At 48.7% G+C, this 20,972-nt stretch overlaps 6 protein-coding genes across 6 annotated transcripts; 3 read left to right on the top strand and 3 right to left on the bottom strand.

Moving 5' to 3' along the window:
* Nucleotides 1-450: 450 nt before the first annotated feature.
* On the bottom strand, nucleotides 451-2,662 carry F5B22DRAFT_604869 (NAD dependent epimerase/dehydratase). Its single transcript, XM_047974814.1, has 3 exons — nucleotides 2,392-2,662; nucleotides 1,690-2,328; nucleotides 451-1,616 (listed from the first exon to the last, which is right to left on the bottom strand). The coding sequence occupies exons 2-3, from the start codon at nucleotides 2,116-2,118 to the stop codon at nucleotides 1,167-1,169; spliced, it is 879 nt and encodes a 292-aa protein (XP_047831214.1). The 5' UTR covers nucleotides 2,119-2,328; nucleotides 2,392-2,662; the 3' UTR covers nucleotides 451-1,166.
* A 2,305-nt stretch (nucleotides 2,663-4,967) lies between these two features.
* F5B22DRAFT_128073 (isoprenoid synthase domain-containing protein) lies at nucleotides 4,968-7,316 on the top strand. Its single transcript, XM_047968934.1, has 5 exons — nucleotides 4,968-5,438; nucleotides 5,530-6,586; nucleotides 6,643-6,807; nucleotides 6,870-7,131; nucleotides 7,209-7,316. Exons 1-4 carry the CDS (start codon nucleotides 5,371-5,373, stop codon nucleotides 6,984-6,986), a joined length of 1,407 nt encoding a protein of 468 aa, XP_047831213.1. The 5' UTR covers nucleotides 4,968-5,370; the 3' UTR covers nucleotides 6,987-7,131; nucleotides 7,209-7,316.
* A 643-nt stretch (nucleotides 7,317-7,959) lies between these two features.
* Nucleotides 7,960-9,907, bottom strand: F5B22DRAFT_127602 (subtilase). Its single transcript, XM_047968933.1, has 3 exons — nucleotides 8,940-9,907; nucleotides 8,366-8,864; nucleotides 7,960-8,287 (listed from the first exon to the last, which is right to left on the bottom strand). Exons 1-3 carry the CDS (start codon nucleotides 9,555-9,557, stop codon nucleotides 8,118-8,120), a joined length of 1,287 nt encoding a protein of 428 aa, XP_047831212.1. The 5' UTR covers nucleotides 9,558-9,907; the 3' UTR covers nucleotides 7,960-8,117.
* Nucleotides 9,908-14,587: 4,680 nt separating this feature from the next.
* F5B22DRAFT_127551 (uncharacterized protein) lies at nucleotides 14,588-16,892 on the top strand. The gene is made up of 2 exons (XM_047968931.1): nucleotides 14,588-16,303; nucleotides 16,369-16,892. The coding sequence occupies exons 1-2, from the start codon at nucleotides 14,722-14,724 to the stop codon at nucleotides 16,626-16,628; spliced, it is 1,842 nt and encodes a 613-aa protein (XP_047831211.1). The 5' UTR covers nucleotides 14,588-14,721; the 3' UTR covers nucleotides 16,629-16,892.
* On the bottom strand, nucleotides 16,819-18,831 carry F5B22DRAFT_127576 (glycosyltransferase family 50 protein). The gene is made up of 2 exons (XM_047968932.1): nucleotides 17,627-18,831; nucleotides 16,819-17,491 (listed from the first exon to the last, which is right to left on the bottom strand). The coding sequence occupies exons 1-2, from the start codon at nucleotides 18,743-18,745 to the stop codon at nucleotides 17,249-17,251; spliced, it is 1,362 nt and encodes a 453-aa protein (XP_047831210.1). The 5' UTR covers nucleotides 18,746-18,831; the 3' UTR covers nucleotides 16,819-17,248.
* Nucleotides 18,832-19,107: 276 nt separating this feature from the next.
* F5B22DRAFT_127527 (Translin) lies at nucleotides 19,108-20,476 on the top strand. Its single transcript, XM_047968930.1, has 3 exons — nucleotides 19,108-19,432; nucleotides 19,495-19,512; nucleotides 19,645-20,476. Exons 1-3 carry the CDS (start codon nucleotides 19,206-19,208, stop codon nucleotides 20,288-20,290), a joined length of 891 nt encoding a protein of 296 aa, XP_047831209.1. The 5' UTR covers nucleotides 19,108-19,205; the 3' UTR covers nucleotides 20,291-20,476.
* Nucleotides 20,477-20,972: the final 496 nt, after the last annotated feature.

Here is a 20,972-nt window from a genome sequence, read left to right as displayed (position 1 = left end):
CTTGGAGGGGTAATGGAAGGGATGGGCGACCCAAATCGACCAGAAATGTCGCGCCTGCGTGGTCAAAGAAGCGGAGGGGTGTCTATTCAGGTATCGAGAGAGCACGAAGTGGGAATGCCAGAGACTGCCGGACAATGTAAAGATATATAAAGAGAAGAGAAAGTCATCAGTCAATCCTATGATGTAGGCTAGTCTAATAGATCTAGGATGACGACTTTTTTTGGCCGAGATGGATAAGGCAGTGAGGAATTCGGCACAATCCCTGGCCTGCTGTTACGGCGCTGCCTTGTCCTCCTCCCTGTAGCCTACCTAAGGTACATGTACTTTTCTGCTAACTACCTACGTTAACTGTAATTTATGTACCTACATTTGCGTAGTGGATAGGTAGACCCTGGGTTACGGTTTAGTGAACCAGCCTGCTCTACCTATCTACTTTGGTACGAAACCCATCCATCATCTTGGTCTGACTGTTTCCTCGCAATCGTGCGCCACAGATATGATGTGTTCGCAACTTGGATGGGAAGTGCTGTACCTAGAAGAGGTCTCTCAGCCACGTCACCCGTTGTGTGGCGCAACATCTCTCAGTACCTAGGTAGAGGTACCTACGTAGGTATCTAAGGAACATGAATTACTTCGTACCTAAGGTGTCTTGGGTGTGTACATCGATATGTACCTGGGTATCCTTTTACATGTAACCTCCCTCTCCCCGCCATTTCACATGTTGCTGCTATGCTACTTACCTCCAGTCCCAATGGAATGCTTACATGTACCGGTGTATGGGAAATAAAGCCCATTAACAGATAAGGAGAGCACATAGGTACTGGCATTTAACTTGAATACCTAATCACTTCAAGTTATCATGTTCTTGCACAGACCATCTAATGAACTACATATAGCAGTTAGATTGGCCTCTTGGCCCAAACAGATGCCAGCCAAGTCCGGGTTTAGACTCCCGAAATACCATATCAGCGAGGAATCATTGGGTAGCCGGTTCATTGAGCTCCATTTCGCTCTAGCGTATTCGAGCCAAAGCTGACTATCGGCCGTCTGCTCTGTTTCTTGGGCAAAAGAATTGTAGTTTATTCCACAATGCCCTTCTCTCCGGGTAGGCAAGTATGCTCAGCCTGATTGACCCCAACCGCTAGCGCGAATTGCGACCACTGCCTTTATTTGACACCCCCGGCCTTCATTCTCTCGAAACATCGCTTATAAGCCTCGTGTATCTCAGGAACTGTGTATCCATATTCTTTAAGCTTGTTCTCCAGCTTGGTTGTGTCCAACAGGCAATTGCTACGACCAGCCTTGATCACCTTGGCTTGTTCTTCGATAGTGAAATTCTTCCATGTGAAACCGGGGCGGACAATATCTCTGAAGAGAGATAGCACCTCGTTGTGGCTTATGGCACCTGGATTGGTGAAGTTGTAGACACCCGTCTCCCTGTGCTCAGCCATTAGGACCGATGCGGGCAGTAGGTCGGTTAGTATGGTGTTGCTGTTGGGTATATCGACTACCCGTTCGTACTTGCTGATCTTGGTGACGAAGTTGCGAGGGTGGAGGTCGTCTGAAACAGGCATACGCAGACGCAAGATCAGACAGTTAGGGTAATACTTCATGACCTACCAGGAAAGAATTAGTCTCTTGTAAGCGAGGACGCATGCTAGGATGGAGCGACGGTTATGAGAAGCTCACCTCCTCGACATGACCCTTCGTCTCAGAATAGAAGCTGCCCTTGAAATTGGCGGGGTCTGTCTCCGTATATCCTGGTCCACCAATGGGGTGGGCCTCATCGTAGTGGTAGATACAGCCGGTGGCAAAGACGGTACAGTGGATGCCGGCGAGGGAACAGCAGTCCGTCAGGTTGAGGGTGCCGATAACGTTAGACCGCATAGTTTCCTCCTTATGGTCCTCACACCAGTCGACATTCGGGCGCCCGGTGCACCCGGCGCAGTTCAATACATGTGTGGGCTTGACCTTGTCTAACTCGGCCTTGACAGCTTCGCGGTCTTCCATGCGGACTGTGGTCATGTAGACCTCCTTCCCTTGACTCTTCAGAATGCTTTCAAGGTGGCTAGCCACCCAGCCCTTGCCCCCCCAGATCAAAAAACGATTGGCCGCCATATCAAATAATTTTGAGATGAGTTGGTTTAAAACCCGGATGATGTTGATTCGAAGGAGATTCCGTGTGCAACTAGATAGGGGCGAGTGGTGGCGATGGTTCTACTGGTAGTTGACTGAATTGAGGATGGAAAGTTTTGGGTGGTCAACATTGGCGGACCCAGGGAGTTCATAGATGAAAGGGCAAGAAGAAAGCGAACTGGTGCCAGGCGACTACGGTAATAAATGATGAGATGGGACAGATACTTTGCCATGCATGGGTCCCGGATTACTCACTTACGAAGTACGCATCTCACCATGCAACGAGACGAGGGAGGAAGGAAGAAAGGAAAGGAGTGGCAGTTTGATGACCAGGTATTACCGTATTAATGAGGCACGAGCGACCCATTCGAGTGGCACAATTGACATCAAGGTTACCTCTTGGTAGGATTCTGCCGAGGTAGGTGGATAGTGAGCTGCAACATTCCATCTCAATTGTCTTACTGTCTTGACAGGTTCAATCTTTTAATATTATGTGATCTTCCAGATGTGTTGTTCAAAGCTAGATGCGCTTTGTCGAACAGCTATTTGAATCATTGGCTGTCATGCCGTGAGATGCTACCCTACCTACCTATTTTGTGCCAAGCACAATGGGGTACCAGCATTTGGTGCTGTAAGGTAAGCACACCACCTACTATACCGAGGTAGTCGCACTTCTCCTCCATAACCTTCAATTCTATTCTTTCATCAATGTTTCCTTCTGGTACGAAATCCAAGTCTTTACTCGCATCAACTCGACATTTGCGGCTCACGGTTCCTAAAAGCTACTGTAGAACGGAGCCAATCGGTTTTATTTCTCCACGGTCGGCTAGCGGCACGCCATGTGGGACATGAAAGTTAGACAAAGCACACCCAAAACGTCATCATCAAGTTACCAGTATTATAAAAGGTTGTACCGCACCTGTGATTATGGACGATTAGTATAGTAGGTGTTTGATTTCTGATCCTCGAGGTATGCGTCTCGCCGAGACATAATTCTTTCCCAATTTCACTGAATCAAGGTCGAGATCTGGCCAGAGAGTTGGCTACACGGAGTAACCGGTAGGAAGCTCCCATTACAGACCGGCACTCTCATGTAAGTTGCCCAAGTCTCATCAGTCCACATGCATCTACTACTATGTATGGTACACAGTTGAGGGGTTGTAGGATGCTGCATGTAGCTCTCGTGATTGCCTAGGTAATGTCTTCCCCACACTAACCAACTTAGCCATTGAGTTACTAATCATGCTATAACACAGCCGTGGTAACATATTTCAACGTAATGGCCATACATGACCATATAGGTAATCTGTTTGTATAACGGCAAACTGCAAGCCTCGATACGCGAGCCCGAGTAGGTAATGAACTGGGCAGCTATGAATCTTTGGGGGTAAGGGCAAGGCTACCGGTAGAGACCAGAGTCACGCGGAGAATATCAGGTAGGTACTTCCACCCAGCACTGCTTCTTGAAGACAGTTTACAGGGGTTGCAAGAGTTGAAAACCAGTCTAGCAACTAACCCTTGTTTGATAGCAGTTCCTACTGGATCAAAGTACGCTATGTGGAGGTCGAGGTCATATATGCCCATCACCCTTAGTGTTGATCTACCGTGCCAAGCCTGATGTATATTTGCGCCCGAAACCTACGTGCATGTACAAGCAAAGTGTATTGGCGAGATCCCCTTTGGTCCATCAATGCTTCAACACTGGTACGCCATTTTGCCGGGTCCTCCCGTGTGCAATGACCACTTGTCTACAGATACGGCGTACACAAACAACGCTTAGAACTTGCATGGTTCTGGTACATGACCTTACCAGCAAGCCGGAGGCGGATTGTAGTAAGGAAGGGACTACAGTTCCTCGACGGATATGAATATCGATGGCCTTACTTACGTACCCCTGGTGGCTTTTGTAAGCGAAAACGAGCAAGGAAGTTTTGTAGCATCTTCCGCCTCTCCAGATCAGCATAGTGTATGCCCTGCATTGTGCCAATGAGACAATGATTCATTCTTGTCATATATCATGCAAGTGGATGGCGGTCAGTGGCAGCAACGGGGGGTTCCTTGGTCCACAGCAGAATCCATACTTAGGTAAGACCCCTAAAAACCTAAGTAGAATACCTACCACACGATTAGGAACCCTGCTTAGTAAGTACCTACCTAGCCTCAAAGCTAAAGACTCCGCAAATCTTAGATCTCAATTCTGTACTTACATACCTAGTATGGAGGACATAGTGTAGACTAACTTGGAAGCAGTTGAGTTTAATAGGGTGCTGAAGCAAGAAATCGAAAGGGATAGGAAACACACATACATAAAGTCGTGCTTGTGTTCTACTACCTACTCCTACTCTATGTTCAATAGGCAATGTTGTAGACATGCAATACTCGGCACACAACAGCAATCTCGAGTTGCTGCGATAGAGATCCTCTATCTACCGCGATCCTTGATTGCGCGCGCGCATCCGTCAGCCGTTCATGAATCTAGTGAAGATGGGAATAGGTACTTCAAATCTGTGTATACCAGTCTACTGTGTGTTGCTTTACCATTGTTAGGTACATGCAAGTACCTCATGCAGGCACTTCAGGTGGTGAGGCAGTGAGGCAGCGCCACACCTAACGCCGGAATCTTGTTTGTGCCGTTGTACCAAGCCTGTATAGTACGTAGGTTGCTAGTGGAGTCGGATACCTCCCAGTAGGTACCGTCCCCCATGCTAAAGTCGATGATGCTGATGATGGATTTTACCATTCGTATTCGTATTGGTATTTGCAATTTTCCTTAGACATCCACTTCCTCTACTTACAAGCTTAACCACAGCACTACTTGTCCAAGGACCTGGCTACCTAGGTACTCAGATAGCTAACCTCCTATCCGTGTAAGTAATTTTGCCTCTGTTTGGCTTAATCCACTCCAGATGTAGATTTGTAGATTAGGTCGGTAGGTACAGTAGGGTCGACTTACTGCTGCAGGTGGCGTACCTCCCTACATTATGTACATCTGAATCTTGGTCAACAGCCAAAAATATATCTGCTCCATCGCCCGCAACATCTCGACTATCGCACCTCGACCATTTCTTCATACTCCTTTTTACTTGTATCGACCATTCTATTCCCTCTAGTAGTAGCGTCGTCAAGCCAATTGGCATCTTCTAGCTCAATTGGTCCGAGGGTTGCGTTGGTCTGCCCGTCTTAGTTTTTCAACACGTCGACCAAATTTTCTCCCCCATCTACCTCCAATCCACAATGGGGGGTCTCAAAGAAGTTCTCTACTTTATGTTCCACCCCAACCAACTGCGCGCTATAATCCAGTGGTAAGTCAACAGTCTCTCTCAACTTCGCTTATGTTGTGCTCCCCAACACCAAGTATGGTCGGCATACTAAACCAGTATCCCTTGGTCCTAGGAAACTATGGCACGAACCTGTCCACCAGCGCGACCCTTCCAAGGAGGCGCCGACTCTACAGTCATGCTTCAAGTTCCTCAATATGACGAGCCGTAGTTTTTCCGCCGTCATTCAAGAGTTGAACCACGAAATGCTCGTACCCATTGCCCTCTTCTACCTTGTTCTCCGTGGTCTCGACACCATCGAGGATGACATGACCATCTCAGCCTCTGTGAAGGAACCCATGTTGCGCGACTTCTATAAGAACCTGAAGAAAGATGGCTGGACATTCAATGGCAATGGGCCCGACGAGAAAGACCGTGAGCTCCTAGTTCACTTCGACGACATTATTGCCGAAATGAAGAAGCTCAAGGACAACTACTTCAAAATCATCGAGGACATCACCATCAAAATGGGTAATGGTATGGCCGACTATGCTATCAATGCTGAATTCCAGTCTGGCGTCGTGACTGTTGCCGAGTATGAGAAATATTGTCATTATGTGGCTGGTCTTGTGGGTGAGGGCTTGACACGTCTTTTCGTCGAGGGTGGCTACGCAAACCCAGCCCTGCTCGAGCGCATGGAGCTCACCGAGAGCATGGGCCAGTTCTTGCAAAAGGTCAACATCATCCGTGATGTGCACGAGGACTTTGAAGACAATCGTCGATTCTGGCCCAAGGATATCTGGGGCAAGTATGTCGGCAACTGGGAGGATCTTTTCGATCCTAAATATCGTACCCAGGCTCTTCACTGTAGCTCTGAGATGGTCCTCAACGCCTTGAAGCACGCCGACGAGTGCCTCTTTTACATGGCTGGCATCAAGGAGCAGAGCGTCTTCAACTTTGTCGCCATTCCTCAGACCATGGCGATTGCTACATTGGACCTCGTCTTCCAAAATCCTAAAATTTTCAACAGTCACATTAAAATTACCAAGGGCGACGCTTGCCAGTTGATGACACAGTCAACCCAAAACCTACGTCTTGTTTGTGATGTCTTCCGGAATTACGCGAGACGGATAGCGAGGAAAAACGACCCAAGAGATCCTCACTATCTTGAGATCAGCATGGCATTGGGCAAGGTGAGCTACATTCGTCCGATGTTCCTATGCAACAAAAGTATTAACCTTTTCCACAGCTTGAACAATTTATTGAAACATTATTCCCGTCACAAGACGTGAGACGCGTGAAAGCGCTACATGCCGAACAAGCCAACCAGTCGTCATCATCAGGCGAACTCTGGGAATCCCTGATGTTGGTACTGGCTGTCGTATTCTGCTTGCTCCTTATATCAGGACTTATGGTACGTACATGAGCGCCTCTCGCCTCCATTCAGTTGATCATTTTTGCTCACCAAAATAACAGTTAGGTAGTGCGTGGGCAATGGGGGCTCGGTGGGGTCCGATGATGGGCGATGGGATCGCCTCGAAGGTCGAAGAAGCCGCCAAAATAACGGCCAAAATAACTCACGGAGAGTTATAATGTCCTTGTCCTTGTATTACTATCGGTTTATGATGCCCTTCCTACTCATGATGACGAAATTCTTTTATTTAACAAATAGTATACCGGCGTCGCAATTGGGACCTAATGAGGTCGTATCGGTCAGGGCCACAGACTAAGGGACAAGGTTTGTCCAATGCCTCACTTGTGCTTGCTACCTAGGCGACGGGTAGTAGTTATTAATGATTAATCTAACAATTTCCGGGCCTGCTTTGTCTTTACCATTGTCGTTGGTTCATACTCTACCATATCGCAATTCTAAGCTCTGAGGGAGGTGGGAGGCCCAACAAAGAAACTGCCCCCAAATGCACGGATGTCAAATTACAGTCCAGTCTCTTTTTCAATGACTGTGGCTGTGCCGAGAAGTGCTGATATCAAACAACCATCGCGAGGAGTACCGCGCCCAAGCGGCTCGTAGGCACTTGATGGTATCGAAGCCCGCTCTTTGCTAGAATATGCGGGCTTTGCCATTGAGGATCGCGAACATTTCTTGGACTCTTGTCACATTGCCATGTTCCTGGGGTTTGCCCGCTTTGGTAGCGTTCGTTCCAGGTATCTGGCCAGATGTGGTCTGATTCACAGGTGGAAGGGTGGTATGTAGGCGGGGTACGTAAATGGCTAATTGTAATGGAGATACCGCTTCAAGCGAGAATTTCTTATATCCTGGTATTCTTATTGGTCCCAATACACAACCCTGTAGATGTATGGCACCAAGACAATGTTTCAAAAGCGAGTACGATTAAGGGCACACATAAGAATGCGAATACGATATATACATATGCATCAATTGAATGCTAACTACGAATATGGTATGTGTCTAATGTATGTACTTTGGAGATATCGCTCGCTACCCGAAAGAAATCAAATATCCTTTTTTACTTTATACAGACGGTTGTGAGTCTGCTGTTAGGTACGTGGCGGCGTCCTTCGAGAACATGTGGCATCAATTGCCTCTTATCTCTATTCAGTTTCTCAAACGGCAACGTGTCGCCAGTCTTCGCTATCCCGCTGATGCAATATGAATCGCGGAATAGTCGCATATTAGGAAAGCGACTCGAGAGATTTAACCTGATTCTGTTCTCTATTTCTATTTGAGAAGGCTTGAGAGAAGATTTACAAGTTTCCATTGTTGGCGATGGCGTCGGTGGTCCCTTGCGCATTCCTACGAACGGTCGCACCGGTCGCGGCAGCGAGCTCCTTAATGCGGTTCGAGACCTCGTCGGCGGTGCTCAAACCCTCGAGGCCCATGAGGTAAGCTGCAAGTCCAGCAACGTGTGGCGAGGCTGCGATGGTGCGTTAGCAAGGTTCAGTCTTGGTGGAAGCCGCGTGACGAGACGGAAGGGTTCATGTGAAGGACTTACCCATGGAGGTTCCGCTAAGCTGCTCTGTTGCGGTGTTGCTGGTGATACCGACACTCAGAACGTCGACACCGGGTGCGTAAACGTCGACTACCGCGCCAAAGTTGCTGAAGGATGCTCGGGTATCTGTAGAGGCGTCAATCGCGCCGACGGTGATGGCCTCTGGCGCGCTGGCGGGACTCGTCCTCGCGGCATCCTGTGCTTCATTTCCGGCGGCTACGACAGGTACTACACCGGCATTCGCGACGTTCTTGATTGCGGTGTTGACGGCTTTTGACAGTCCACCACCCAGAGACATGTTCATGACGGCCTTACCGCTGACGCCCCTTTGTGCGGCATCATTCGCCACAAACATCAGGCCAGCGATGACACCCTCGTTGGTACCGCCACCATCGGCATCCAAAACCTTAACGCCAATCAGCTGGACGTTCTTAGCCACACCGAAAGTAGCACCACCGATGGTTCCTGAGACGTGAGATCCATGACCATTCTCGTCGGTGTCCTAGTCGCGGTGTAAGCTCACATATTCACGGCTAAAGGCAGTATGTGTAAGGATGATATTCATAAGAGAACTTACAGGAGAACCGTCAATAGCATTAAACTCCATCGAAGCACGTCCTTGGAATTCTTCATGGGTGGTTAGGATCCCAGTGTCAACCACGTACGCCGTGATGCCCTTGCCGGCTGAGTCGTCGAACACATAGCTTCTCCCATTGGTATTTGCATTGCTAAGACGAACTAATCCGGGGGGTGCGTTGGCCTGAGCTACCAAGTCTAGGGCCTGAACGTATTGGTTGGCCTCGACATATTCAACCATGTCCATGGCGTTAATCTCGGCAACCATGGCATCGTCACCTTCCATCGCCATTGCACGCCAGCCACTAGGCATGGCAAAAGACCGGATCGAACTCGATAATACCTGGCCTATGGTCCCCCGCTTGTTTAGGTTGCGTTTTGCGACTGTTGCCCGGATACTTTCCTCCTGGGCATCAATGTCCTCTTTGCTGAATGTGCTGTTGTACACCACAATGTACGAGTTGGGTACGATGTTTTTGGCCTCAGGGTTGCTGATAAATGCGCTTACGTCGGGGACTGATCCGGCTGCGGTGCCAAAGTTGCGGAGAGGGCCTGCCAGCGCACCCAGGGGTGCGAGGGCCAGGAGACCTGCGAGAAGGGCGGAAAAGCGAGGCGCCATCTTGACTAGACCTTACAGGTAATGTAGCTGAAGGTTTATCTTCAGCTTTGTCACAGACAAGGTGAAGAGTGAAGTATTTATAAAATTAAAGACAACAGGATCTAACGAAAGAGAAAACCTGTCGATTCTAATATGTTGACGAAGAGAATTGTATAAAACGGGATGTTGAATATATATAAAGATCGTCGGTGGCCGAGATGGGAACGGAACGGAGCGTCAACAGTCACCACAAGATTCGACCGAGAATGGAATGAATATGTATATCAATGCCGTGAAATAAATGGATGATGAGATGAAGAGAGAGAGTGACACTATCTCAAAACCCAACAGTCTCGTGTCTATCAAAGACCCTCCGAGGTGTTTCGAACAAAGAGCGGGAAAGAAATGAAGAAAGTGGGGGGAAAGAGGCTCGGCAGAAAGACAAGACAAGATGAGAATGGATAATAGAAGAACAAGAAAAAAAACAAGAATATGATCCAAAGGGCTCAGTGGTAATTATAATAGAAGTGGTGGAATTGTAGTCTATAAAGAAAAGAGCCGAATGTGAAGGCGGTCTTGGCTTGTCACAGCCCCATGGCGCTCACAGTCACATTGGCTCCCAGCATCCTGCAACTAAACCTATGTACAAAGTACCAGTGTCGAACAGTATGACATTTGTTCTAGCATGTGTATTGAGCCTACGAGAGAGCCTACAGTAGAGAATGTACGCGGCCTACATCGAAATATGGGGTAATTTGTTTGAAGAGCATGATTTGGGACGTGAATTGAGGCATGTCGTCCCCATATTTTGGAGCGGCCGACCCAAGTCAAGTGGTTCTAGTCGGAGATTCACGTCGCAGGTTGCAGGACCTCCTCCGCCAAGTCAAACGATTGGCTAGCAAAGGATCCCTGAACCTACTTATGTGCCAATAAGCTTAACTGGCTGCTACTCTCTCCTATCCAGTTGCCCTCGCTTGCCAACCCGCCAATCATCCTTGGGAAGCCCGGGTAGATCCACCTTGCAGTTGGTGGGATTGTCGATAATCATAACAAGGGCCTGTGACAGGCCGATTAGGGAAATCACAAGGGGTTTCGCAACACGCCGCGAACACTGACAGGCCAAGCGGCCAGCTCTAGAGGTCTCGGGTAACAAGAAGCGAAAAACATGCGGCAAAGACTGCAGAGGGCCAGGCGGGTATTGACGATGTTTGGCTGTAGTGTAGCGCGTATGTTTCTTTATTCCTTTTAATAGCATCTTGGATAAACCCTTATTAGCACGGATAACGGGAAGTAGTGGTCTCTTGCAGCGGAATGAAAACCTATCCGGACTGCGCCCAACGGAACATGGCTATTCACGACTGCGTTTAATGTAGCAATAGGTATTCCTCTCTCTCGTTACCTAACAATTATGGTCACGATGAATTCTAATTTAGTCGTTGTTGTAGTCAGGAGATGTTGACCGCATCGCTGAAACACAAAAGAAGCGCACTTCACGCCGTGTCCTGTTGCACCCAGACGCTCGAGCCCGCACCGTTTAGATTCCTATGTGGTACTTAGGCGGAATTTGCAACACCGAGAATTATATCGGACGGTTTGAAGCATGGAGCTACACTACCTATCCGGGTTATAATAAGAATCGTAGATAATAGCTGCAATGCATTTCTTTTCCTTCGTGCCTGGTAACACTGCGTAGGTATGCGGTGGTAAGGGGGGAAACAACTTACTTCAGTAACCGACCAATTCCCGTCCCTGGCGACGCGCCCTTGCAAAGAACCCTCCCAGCCATACCATCTTCGCTTGCACCAGTCATGATGATTGAAATGGCACGGCGGCGTTTACACTACATGTTAGGACGGGGAAGGCCTGAGGCTTGCATGCTAGTGCGTAGCAGTAGCATTGAAACGACTGGCTACGGACCCCAGGGGCGATCTCAAACAATTGTTCGGCGCTAGCACTTCACCATGTCTCGAGTTTATAATTGGCCCTATCGCTTAGGTAATTGGCCCCTTTACTCTTATACCTATTATGTACGTCTAATGCTCGTGTAGACCTCCTGAAAAGCGCAGGAAATCTCGATAACGATGTAGAAGCCGAAGTGTCGACTGCGAATGGAAGTATTCGTGCTGGATGACGTATTGGAAGCAGGTGTACGTAGTAGAGTATAGGTAGCACACGCTGGATGATGATGTGTGTGTTACTATCGTCAGGCCTTCGACATAAAATCAAGGGTGATGGTAATGGCAGGTAGCCAGCCAAGAACGCCGCCGTTTCTGTTCTTTGCAACATGCAAACAAGTCCGATAAAATCTTCAGTACGTAGCGGCGTTACAAGCCTTTTCGAACGACACTACCAGAGCGGTCGTTTGGGAGAAAGAGAAAGAGAGAGAGAGAGAGAGAGAGAGAGAGAGAGTGTGTGTGTGTGTGTGTGTGTGTGTCCTGGTCCTGCACTCCGCGAAAATCAGGAGATTCCCCTTGTCAACAATTCCCAGCGTAGATCGGGTTGATTATTCCTGTACTATGTATGTAAGGCAGCACATGCCCTCATAATGCATCATATATACCGCATCGCGTGCCTTTGGAAAGCTTGATTATCGATCGCAGCCAGTTTATAATCTGACCCGTTTGTGGTATGTCTGATGGTATACTCTATGTTTAGCGGAGTCTACGAAGCTTGAAATAGAGATGAAGTGTGCCAAGTTTGCTATGGACGCCGCGCCACTTTATATATTCTCCGTCTAGTCAGCCGCCTGTCATCTCGCCATTCATGCGTTGACATATACTAAGCTGTTGTTGGGCTTCGAAATGCGGGGAGTTGAGGTCATGTCTTTCATCATGTCCATATAATAAGTTATTATACTATAGTATAACTAGCTTACGCGGAAAGCATGTCCGTTCATGACGTTTTTCGCGCGGCATCATCCGGGCAACACCCATTAGAAGAACTTACAGTAGCAGAATATCATTTTCAAAACGAGAAATACCAAAAATTGGGAGATTCGTTGGCCAACCGCTGACAAAATGACAACGCAGATAGTAAGATTGTGATATCATTGTAAGAAAAACTTTAGACGGAAGTTCTTCATCAATCCTAAGACTATCACACGAACAGAAGAAATCATGGTGGCATGTGTGAATACGGCTGATTCTCACTCGTATGATTATCTCGCTTGCTTCATTTTCTTCTATCCCCTTACACCCCACATGCGTCTAATCTCATCTCCGAGAAGGGAAAGCTGGAGACGGGAAGCCCCGGCCTGATGGACCTTTTTCGTCTTTGTAAGTAATGAGGGCAAGGATACTAATAGCATGATTGCTTAGGTAAGTAATTCATGCTTTACGTGCGGCGATCACCATTCTTATACTTCGTAAGTAGGTACGATATGTATATACATAGTGTATCTCGCAGAGGTCATAACTAGGTACCGTAGGTAAACCTGTAGAACTCGTTCTTCGTAGAAAGGTAGCCTGGCCATACCATACCAGGAACGCGATGGAGACAGAGGTTTAGGTTAGTGGTAGTAGTTCTGCATCCATTCCACTTCTGCTCCATGTTTCACTTCCACGTAGTTATCTCTCCAGAGTGCATGTAGAGGGGATCACGAGCTATTATGGACCGTCTACCCACTGCTTGTTATTCTATCCAAGTAGTCTACCTGGAACTTACCACAACGCACACGAAGGACTGCGAAACGGAGGGAATGATGATAACCCTGATTCAACATGGGAATTTCTGGGAATCTCTGGGATACTGCCTACGCCACCACAAGTATATACGCCCCAGTACAATAGGGAAATTACTGCATGCATCCAAGTTGCGCAATGCAGTGGACAAAATGCACACATACAGGTATACTGGCTGCTGCTGCTGTTGGTGTTGATATTGATGTTACTGCCCTTGTTAGGTGAGGAGAGAGCTTTACAATTCCATGATAGTGGATCGGCCCCAAGAAATTAAACATGCTTGAGATGTAAGTAAGTACCTAGAGGCTGCATGCTGTTTCTAGATATATTAGGTAGGTACCTTAGATAGCTATGAGTAGAAGTTTCGTCAATTAGGTACCTCAATATCTACCCAAGAGGTAATCTAACCGCTAGAGCCCGCCCAAGGTACTTCGTAGATAGCACCAACCTTGCTGGGCCCGGCTCACCCCATCAGGCCTGTTAGGTACGTGTTAGGTGCCCGTTAGGTGCCTATTAGGTGCCTGTTAGGTACCTAAGGTATGGGCATCTGCCCGCTATCTCGCACCATTGAACCTCCCCCCTCGCCCCCTCCAGCCCAGAGGGTGCCTCCAGAGAGGGATGCAGCGCCAGAGAGAGGCAGCAAGACGCAAATCAGCCCAGAGTTTGATGAACCGATCAGTCAATCAATCAATCAATCAATCTCCTGCATCCTGTCAGAAACGACGAACCAGGCCGGCTTGACACGACATCACACTCTCCTGCTGCTGTCAGCGCATGGCATGTGCCCATTCCTTACTCGCTGGCCGGCCATTGTGGAATCCAGCCTAAAAAATTCCTCCCTATTGCCAGCAAATCAATGTAATCTGCATCTAAACCGTTCCAGGTGAAGAATTTCAGACAGCCAGAGACAAGACACGGAGACGGACTAACCACTACGTATCCCGTCTACACCATTCTACGCCATATCGCTGCCGTGCTCATCCACTTTCCCGCCCTATCTTGCCATTGTCTGCCTGTCAATCCGCAACCTCGCAGGACACGCGACCACGCCTCGTCCATTTCCAGATACTGAGATACTGAGATACTAAGATAGGTAGATACAGTACTTACATCCCGACCGACTCGGGCACCCGATCGCCAAATACCATCCAGCCCAACCTTATCGATTGGCACTTTCTCCCTCTTGGTCGTTTGCAATTCCATCATCTCTACACCACCATCACCACCCCCGTACATCTGCCACTGGTGTTGCCTGCTACCGCCGATCCTGATACTGCTGCTCTCAGCACCCCTCCGTCCACTCCCAGTCCAACATTCGTGTGTCTAGATTTCCTACTAGTGTGTTATTTGGGCTTGGCTTACCTTGCATCCTGCCGCTGCCGTTCATCTGCCCCGACGCCGGGGATTAGGCCGAGGCTGCCTCCACGAGTATCGCTCCTGTAGAGACATTGGCATGACCCCCGAGCCTTTCAGAGCTGGTCGCAATCAACCGAGTACTCGACGTTATGGCGATGGCCGTGAGGGAGCCCACCGTATTTCCGCCCGAAGATGTTGTTGTTCGTGACACCTTCGACCCTCCATTTACAAGAGAGCCGTACATTCCACGAGATGTTACTATTGACCGGAACCGTGATGTCGAGGCCAACGATGACGGGGATGATGAAGGAACTGCTTCTGTAGAGCTAGCCGCCATCATGACGGCTACATCAACTCCTGTGACGCCCGGACCCTCGAGTCCGCCACTTGAGCCACCAAAGTCTGCCGACTTCATTCCGCCGACCCGACCCAGTAGCACGCCTTTTCCTAATGCGCAACAAGGTCCATCCGAGATTCGGTGCTTAACCTGTCAACCCGCCTGCTTTGACCCCGATGTGCGGCGGCTACAAGACCCAGTTAGCACAGCCACCATCGACGAGCTTCCGATCCTAACCCTTACTCAGCTGCCGGCGGAGATTCACGAGTGCATATTAGATCACATATTCGGCTACCGAGTATCTACGACTTCGCCAAGCTCCTTGAGCATACCCAGCGTCAACGCCCGAAGTTGGAGTACTGCGCTACGTCATTCAAGAAGAAAGGAGTTGTCCAACCTTGCCTTAGTTAGCCAGCTGTGGCGTGATCTGATCCAGGAGCGACTGTACCGACATATCAAGCTCAAGGCAACCGTATCAGCCGCTCACGATGTCATGACCCATTTTGTACAGCACACTCACTTGAGTGCTTATGTCAAACATGTCGAGATTTGGTTCCCTGTCTTCCAGCCCAAATTTCACCATCCAGTCCTAGAAGAAGGCTCATTAGCCTTACCTACCGTTTCACCCGAAGGAATTGCTAGTGCCACCTACGGTTTACCTACGGACAATGCCACCATGGAAGAAGTCTTTTCACTTGTTCGTATGACATTCCCTGAAGCACGTGTTATGACTCTCGAGGGTGGGGAGAGGAAGAAAGCACCGCGGGTACGCTACAGTACTCCGGGTTCAGGCTCTGCCACGGGAGATGGAGATCTACCTCAAATTCCTAGTATTCGGACCCTCATTGTTAAGGGTCAATGGAATATTATACGGCAGCCTAAGGACTGGGAGAATATTTCAAAAGCATTGCCAAGCCTTGAGGAATGGCATGGCACATATGCTAAGCCTAAATCTAAGAGCTACCTCAGTATGGCCCATACTCTAGATATATTGGATCATAAGATCACTAAGCTCAACCTTTGTCTGGAGTGTGATTATCGAAGAGAAATCACCTGTCCTCCTTACTACCTTAAAGTGTGCGAACAGGTGCACTGGTGTGAGAAACTGGCAAGAGCTGCAATCCATCTCGAGCACCTTTCATATACGGGCCGCATCTGTCATAGCTTCTTTGACATTCTAGCCCGATACACAAATCCACGAATGACCAGGCTGAAGACAATCGACATCACTGTCAAGAACTGCTGTCGGCAGAATGCACAATGGAACGAATCTGGCTCGGGTATTACCGATATGCACTTCATTGGTGCATTTGAGCAACTTGTCTTAAGCGGCATCCGCGCTCTAGAAAGACTCAAAACGGTGGACTTGTTACGGATTCGTTACGTTGATCTTGGTATGTACCCCTGCTCTCTTGAACCTGTCATCCAGATAGCTGTCATACTAACTGTGAAACTACAGACTCGCCAGTTCCGCCCTTGAACCCTTACTTTCTAGTACGAGATGGCTGGTGCTCCGGCGTCTGGAGCGAGCAAATACTTGAGGAAATCCATCGTGTGCGACCTAATATTCGCTTCAAGGAAATAGTCGATAGTTTTGGGGAAGTGGGTTACAACAAGGAAGGACGCCTCATAATCAGTCCGGATTTCCCCAAGTCCCGAGTGCTATCTCTCAAACTAGCCAACTATGCTATGCTTGCCGGAGGTATAACCATTTTATGAGCAGCATCAGTGAACCTCTCAAAGCAGGGTGATGAAGTGACACAGTAGCATGTGTGATAAATGACAACAAAGACCAACAAGACGATCACATGTGCGCATTCAGCAGCTCGATACGCACTTCTTGACGTTGACCCTTATTAGGGTCCCATCATAATCCTTTCCAGACATTTATTGGCGTTTCGAGTTGCATCCTATACCAACCACGACGCACAGCTGGACTGCATTTCGGGCTAGCGTCGGTTAATTGGCTTTCGCTCAGGAAAACTTATTACGTTGCTGAAGAGGTACATTCAGCCTTGTTTTGTCTTTTTGATGTTTTTTCCCTGCACATAATACCCAATACGATAATTGTTCAAGGCGTTATAAGGCTGTACAGGGACACTGGGGTCCATGATGAAAGGGGTTTACATGACCTAGATGTTTTGGCAGCGCTGAGATGAGGAAACCTGATCACAAGCTTTCCATTCTCGGGTCTCTATACAAGATAACAGCATTCAAATGGCAGTATACGAAAGTGATGATAAATAGACCATGTTTCTTCAACTGCTGTTTGCTATTAGCTCATATTATCCTTACATACAGTTGCTGTGTGACTAATCAATATTTCCTATACAAGGAATTTATAGATCATCTATAATTATTCCCAAGATGAAGCAGTTTACAGCAAAGAAGATGAGGGAAGACAGCCATAGGCCCGGTAGGAACGTGCTCAACCCTAGGAACTCGAGGTTGTAGCCTTGCTGGAGCCACAGACCCTGCGCCAGAACCCAAAGCCCAAGTGCAATAACGCCCAGGGCGGGTTTTCTTAATAGGGATGAATTTGGAAGGTAAAGTGGGAGGAAGACTATGTACCATAAGAAATACTTGCATCATCGCATGTTCATCAGCAGAGGACATAATACATAGGTTAGGGTGAAGAAGCAAAAGCCACAGAGAAAAGGGGAGGCAGAGACTTGTTGCGTGGCAAGCGCGAAGAGGCGATGAGATAGAGGACGTACCTGGCTTGTGCACACCTTGTTGAAAGTCACGAAGGCAAAAGTCTGCGCCATCATAGTCGTGGCGAGGTCCTTCTTGGCACCGATGAGGGGTATCAGTATGGTTGAGAGAAGCAGCTGCGGTGCGAAGGCGATGGATTCAATCTTGATAGCCCATGCGTGATGAGGCGCTGGAGATACCAATTCGGTGGGAGGAGAAGACGATGACGATGAAGTCAGGTATAAGAGTACGTTGTAAGGGCTGAAATTGTGACGGTGGTCAATCCGCGTCACGTGGTGCAGGTACGTGTGCGTTACGAACGGCATTCCGTAGATGGCGTACATGATGAGGTTGAGACCTGCGAAGGTAACGAGGCTGGTGAGGACTAATTGGATGCGTTCTGGTGTTACGAAAGCGGTGATTCTCTTTAAGAATGTTGAAGGACGCTGCTGCTCCGATTTGCCCCCGTCTGTTACATCCCCCTTGGCTATTTCTTTACTCTTGTTTTCGTCCGCAGCAGGATTAGTAGTCATAGGCGTCATGTGCTCGCTGTCCATCCACCACACAACAGCAGGCGCGTAGATGAAGGGGTAGATCTTGAAGTGCACCCCGAGCCCCAGGAGAACCCCAGACAACACCACCCTCCTCTCCATCACGGCCCATAACAGCGCCGTGACCAGTACGCCTAAGAGCCCTTCGGAACTGCCGCGCGTGCTGATGGTGGCTACCATGGGGTTCAGAAGCCAGATGCTGGCGAACCTGCACGCTCGCTCGAGCGGCATGTGCATGTGGCTCTGCAGCGTACGGATGATCAGATAGCCCGCCAGGAGATCCGCGGCGGCGAAGAGGACTTTGCCGAGCGAGAAGCAGAAGGCGCCGGGAAAGGTCGTCGGGTACAGAAGCCATGCGAGCAGCGGCGTGTATCTGTACGTCTCGCGCTCATATGGCGAGGCGGGTGCTGTTGAAGAGGTGAATGTGAAACGCGCTGCGTCTGTGAATACTAGATAGTCGATGTCGGTGTATTTCACGGGTGAATTGGCGTCTTGCCATAGCCCGTATAATAGCATGCCGACGCGCAGCAGGGCCGCTGAGGCGAAGAGCGGGGTTGGCCGCGATATCAGCGACGACATGTTGATGGCCATTTTTTGTGCGAATGTTGGAGCTTTGGGTCTGCCATGTGCTGAGTCTGCTTTGGCTTTATACACGTCAGGGGTTTGAACCCCTATGTGCTGTGGATGTATTGACGTATTACTTTGTCGAGCAACTCAGCTTATTTCGATTCGTATTTAGTGAAAATTATATACATAGGGCATTTCAGGATAGAGTCCTTAGCAATGGCGAGGCGGAGAGGAAGAGGTTGAGGTTGAGGCTATCGAATGTTATGTCGATGTCGATTTGTGTGAGTATAGAGATGATGTTACGCAGAAGAGAAGACGCTTCAACTGCGAGCAGCTGGTCTGCCCCACCTTCCCTTGTGTGACTGCCAATCATATTCCTTGCGTTGCCTTCTTCGACTGGTATCAACAGACCCAACCACCCCCACCACAGTAACAATCCGACTTGAAGATACTATCGTGTACCATAATCTGTATCTAAAGTAGTATGTCTGAGGTAATTGTACCGAAAAGAAAACACAGCGACATGGGAGCCGGCGTCAAGAGAGACTACCAAGGCAGAGAAAAGGCCAAGAAAGACGTAGGAGCAGACCAGCCCCGCAATGCCTACACCTCGATGTTTGAGACCTTCAGAGATGAACTCGATGAGCATCATGACCGCCGGAACAGGATCGGAAAGGTATCACGGGATGTCACAGCCCTTAGCAAGAAGATGTAAGTCTCGCAATGCAATTATGGCAAACAGAAGATGCTGACTTTTATCTTTTCTTCGCTAGCATATTCTCGTTACAACGGTATGGTGTTATTTATTCTATTTGCTTTCATGAGAAAACCCATTCTCTCATATGATCACAAACGGCAACCGAGGCAACTCATTCTATTTGTATAACGTCTTATACTATGACCGAGATGCTAACACGCCTCAGCGTCCGGAAACTCTCCCAGCCCATTCCACAGCACATCCAGTCAGAGATTGACGGACGCCTGAAGGAGATTGCCGAGCTTCTCGAGACCATCCAACCCGATGTGCAGGGCATGAATCGCCACCGGTATCCTCTATTTTGCCTCGAAGAATTCGTTGAAGCAGTGTCCTTCGCACACTACTTGCACCACCAGACTCTCATGACGCCTACCGCGGCGCAGGACGCGCTCCCAGCCGACATTGAACTGACAGCGCCCGATTATGTCTTCGGTGTCTTTGATCTCACGGGAGAGATGATGCGTTTCGCAACATCGGTCACCGCGCTGACTGGGAGTATGCCCACCGGCGAGACATCCCGAAAGAGCAGCAGCGAAGCCCGGAATGAGGACGAAGAGAGTGTCCCGAAGAGATCGATATTGGCGGACATGCAGGACGTTAGTTCGATGCTGCAGATCTGCCCGACGGTGGGGGGCAAATCCGGCACATATGCCAAGAAGCTCAGCATTATGATCGAGCAGGTGCGCAAGGTCGAGCGTCTGGGTTATGGCCTTGCGGTCCGTGGCACGGAGCGGCCCAAGGGGTGGATGCCTGATCTCAACGAGGGGTATTCCGGCGGGGGAGATGGAGATGATTTTGGCACGGCGGACTGAGAGATATCTAACTTGCTTCTTCTGCGCGCTTTATCTTTATCTTCTCACGCTCTGCCCCAGTTGGATTCTGTGTGCCAGGACTTGTTATAATCTCTCCATGTTGTACGTTCTGTATCAGGTCTGACTTGCAGGATTCGACTTCACTATTGGTGGAAATGGCGTTATTTGGAACTTCAAAAAAGGAAGTGAAAGTACCTCAAGACAGTCTTCATATGGCGTACTATTCATTCGCAAGTAGTTATAAGTAATGACTCATAGATTTTTGTGATAATATTGTTACGACAGACTAGGGGGGAATGTGAATGAGCATAAGGCTATACATTTCTGCTAGGGGCGCTCCGTGATCTGTTTTTTAGTAGGTGGTTAACAGACTATAGGCTATGAGATTTGGCAGATTTGTCGGGAATGGCTATACCACTGCTTGCTTTCCAGAAGTAGTTCGCTTCCAATGTTCTATATCTATATATATGTGGATGGGCGGAAAGTGATGAGAATATCTTATGATCCGACTCTTCAGCAGCAAGCGTGACTAACGCTATACAAGCAGTGCCCGCTGGACAGTGCATTCCTAATTACACTGGTTGAATAGACTGCTCCTGCTCGAGGACGTCGAAATGGTGTATGTTCATGATTAGGTGAATACAGGATAGAAAGGGGGAGTGGTAGTGGGAATTTATGAGTG

This window comes from Xylaria bambusicola (assembly GCF_022495145.1).
Source record: "Xylaria bambusicola strain CBS 139988 unplaced genomic scaffold F5B22scaffold_18, whole genome shotgun sequence".
Taxonomy (NCBI): domain Eukaryota; kingdom Fungi; phylum Ascomycota; class Sordariomycetes; order Xylariales; family Xylariaceae; genus Xylaria; species Xylaria bambusicola.
The sequence above is the reverse complement of the archived record's forward strand: the minus strand, read 5'-3'. Positions and strand labels throughout refer to the sequence as shown.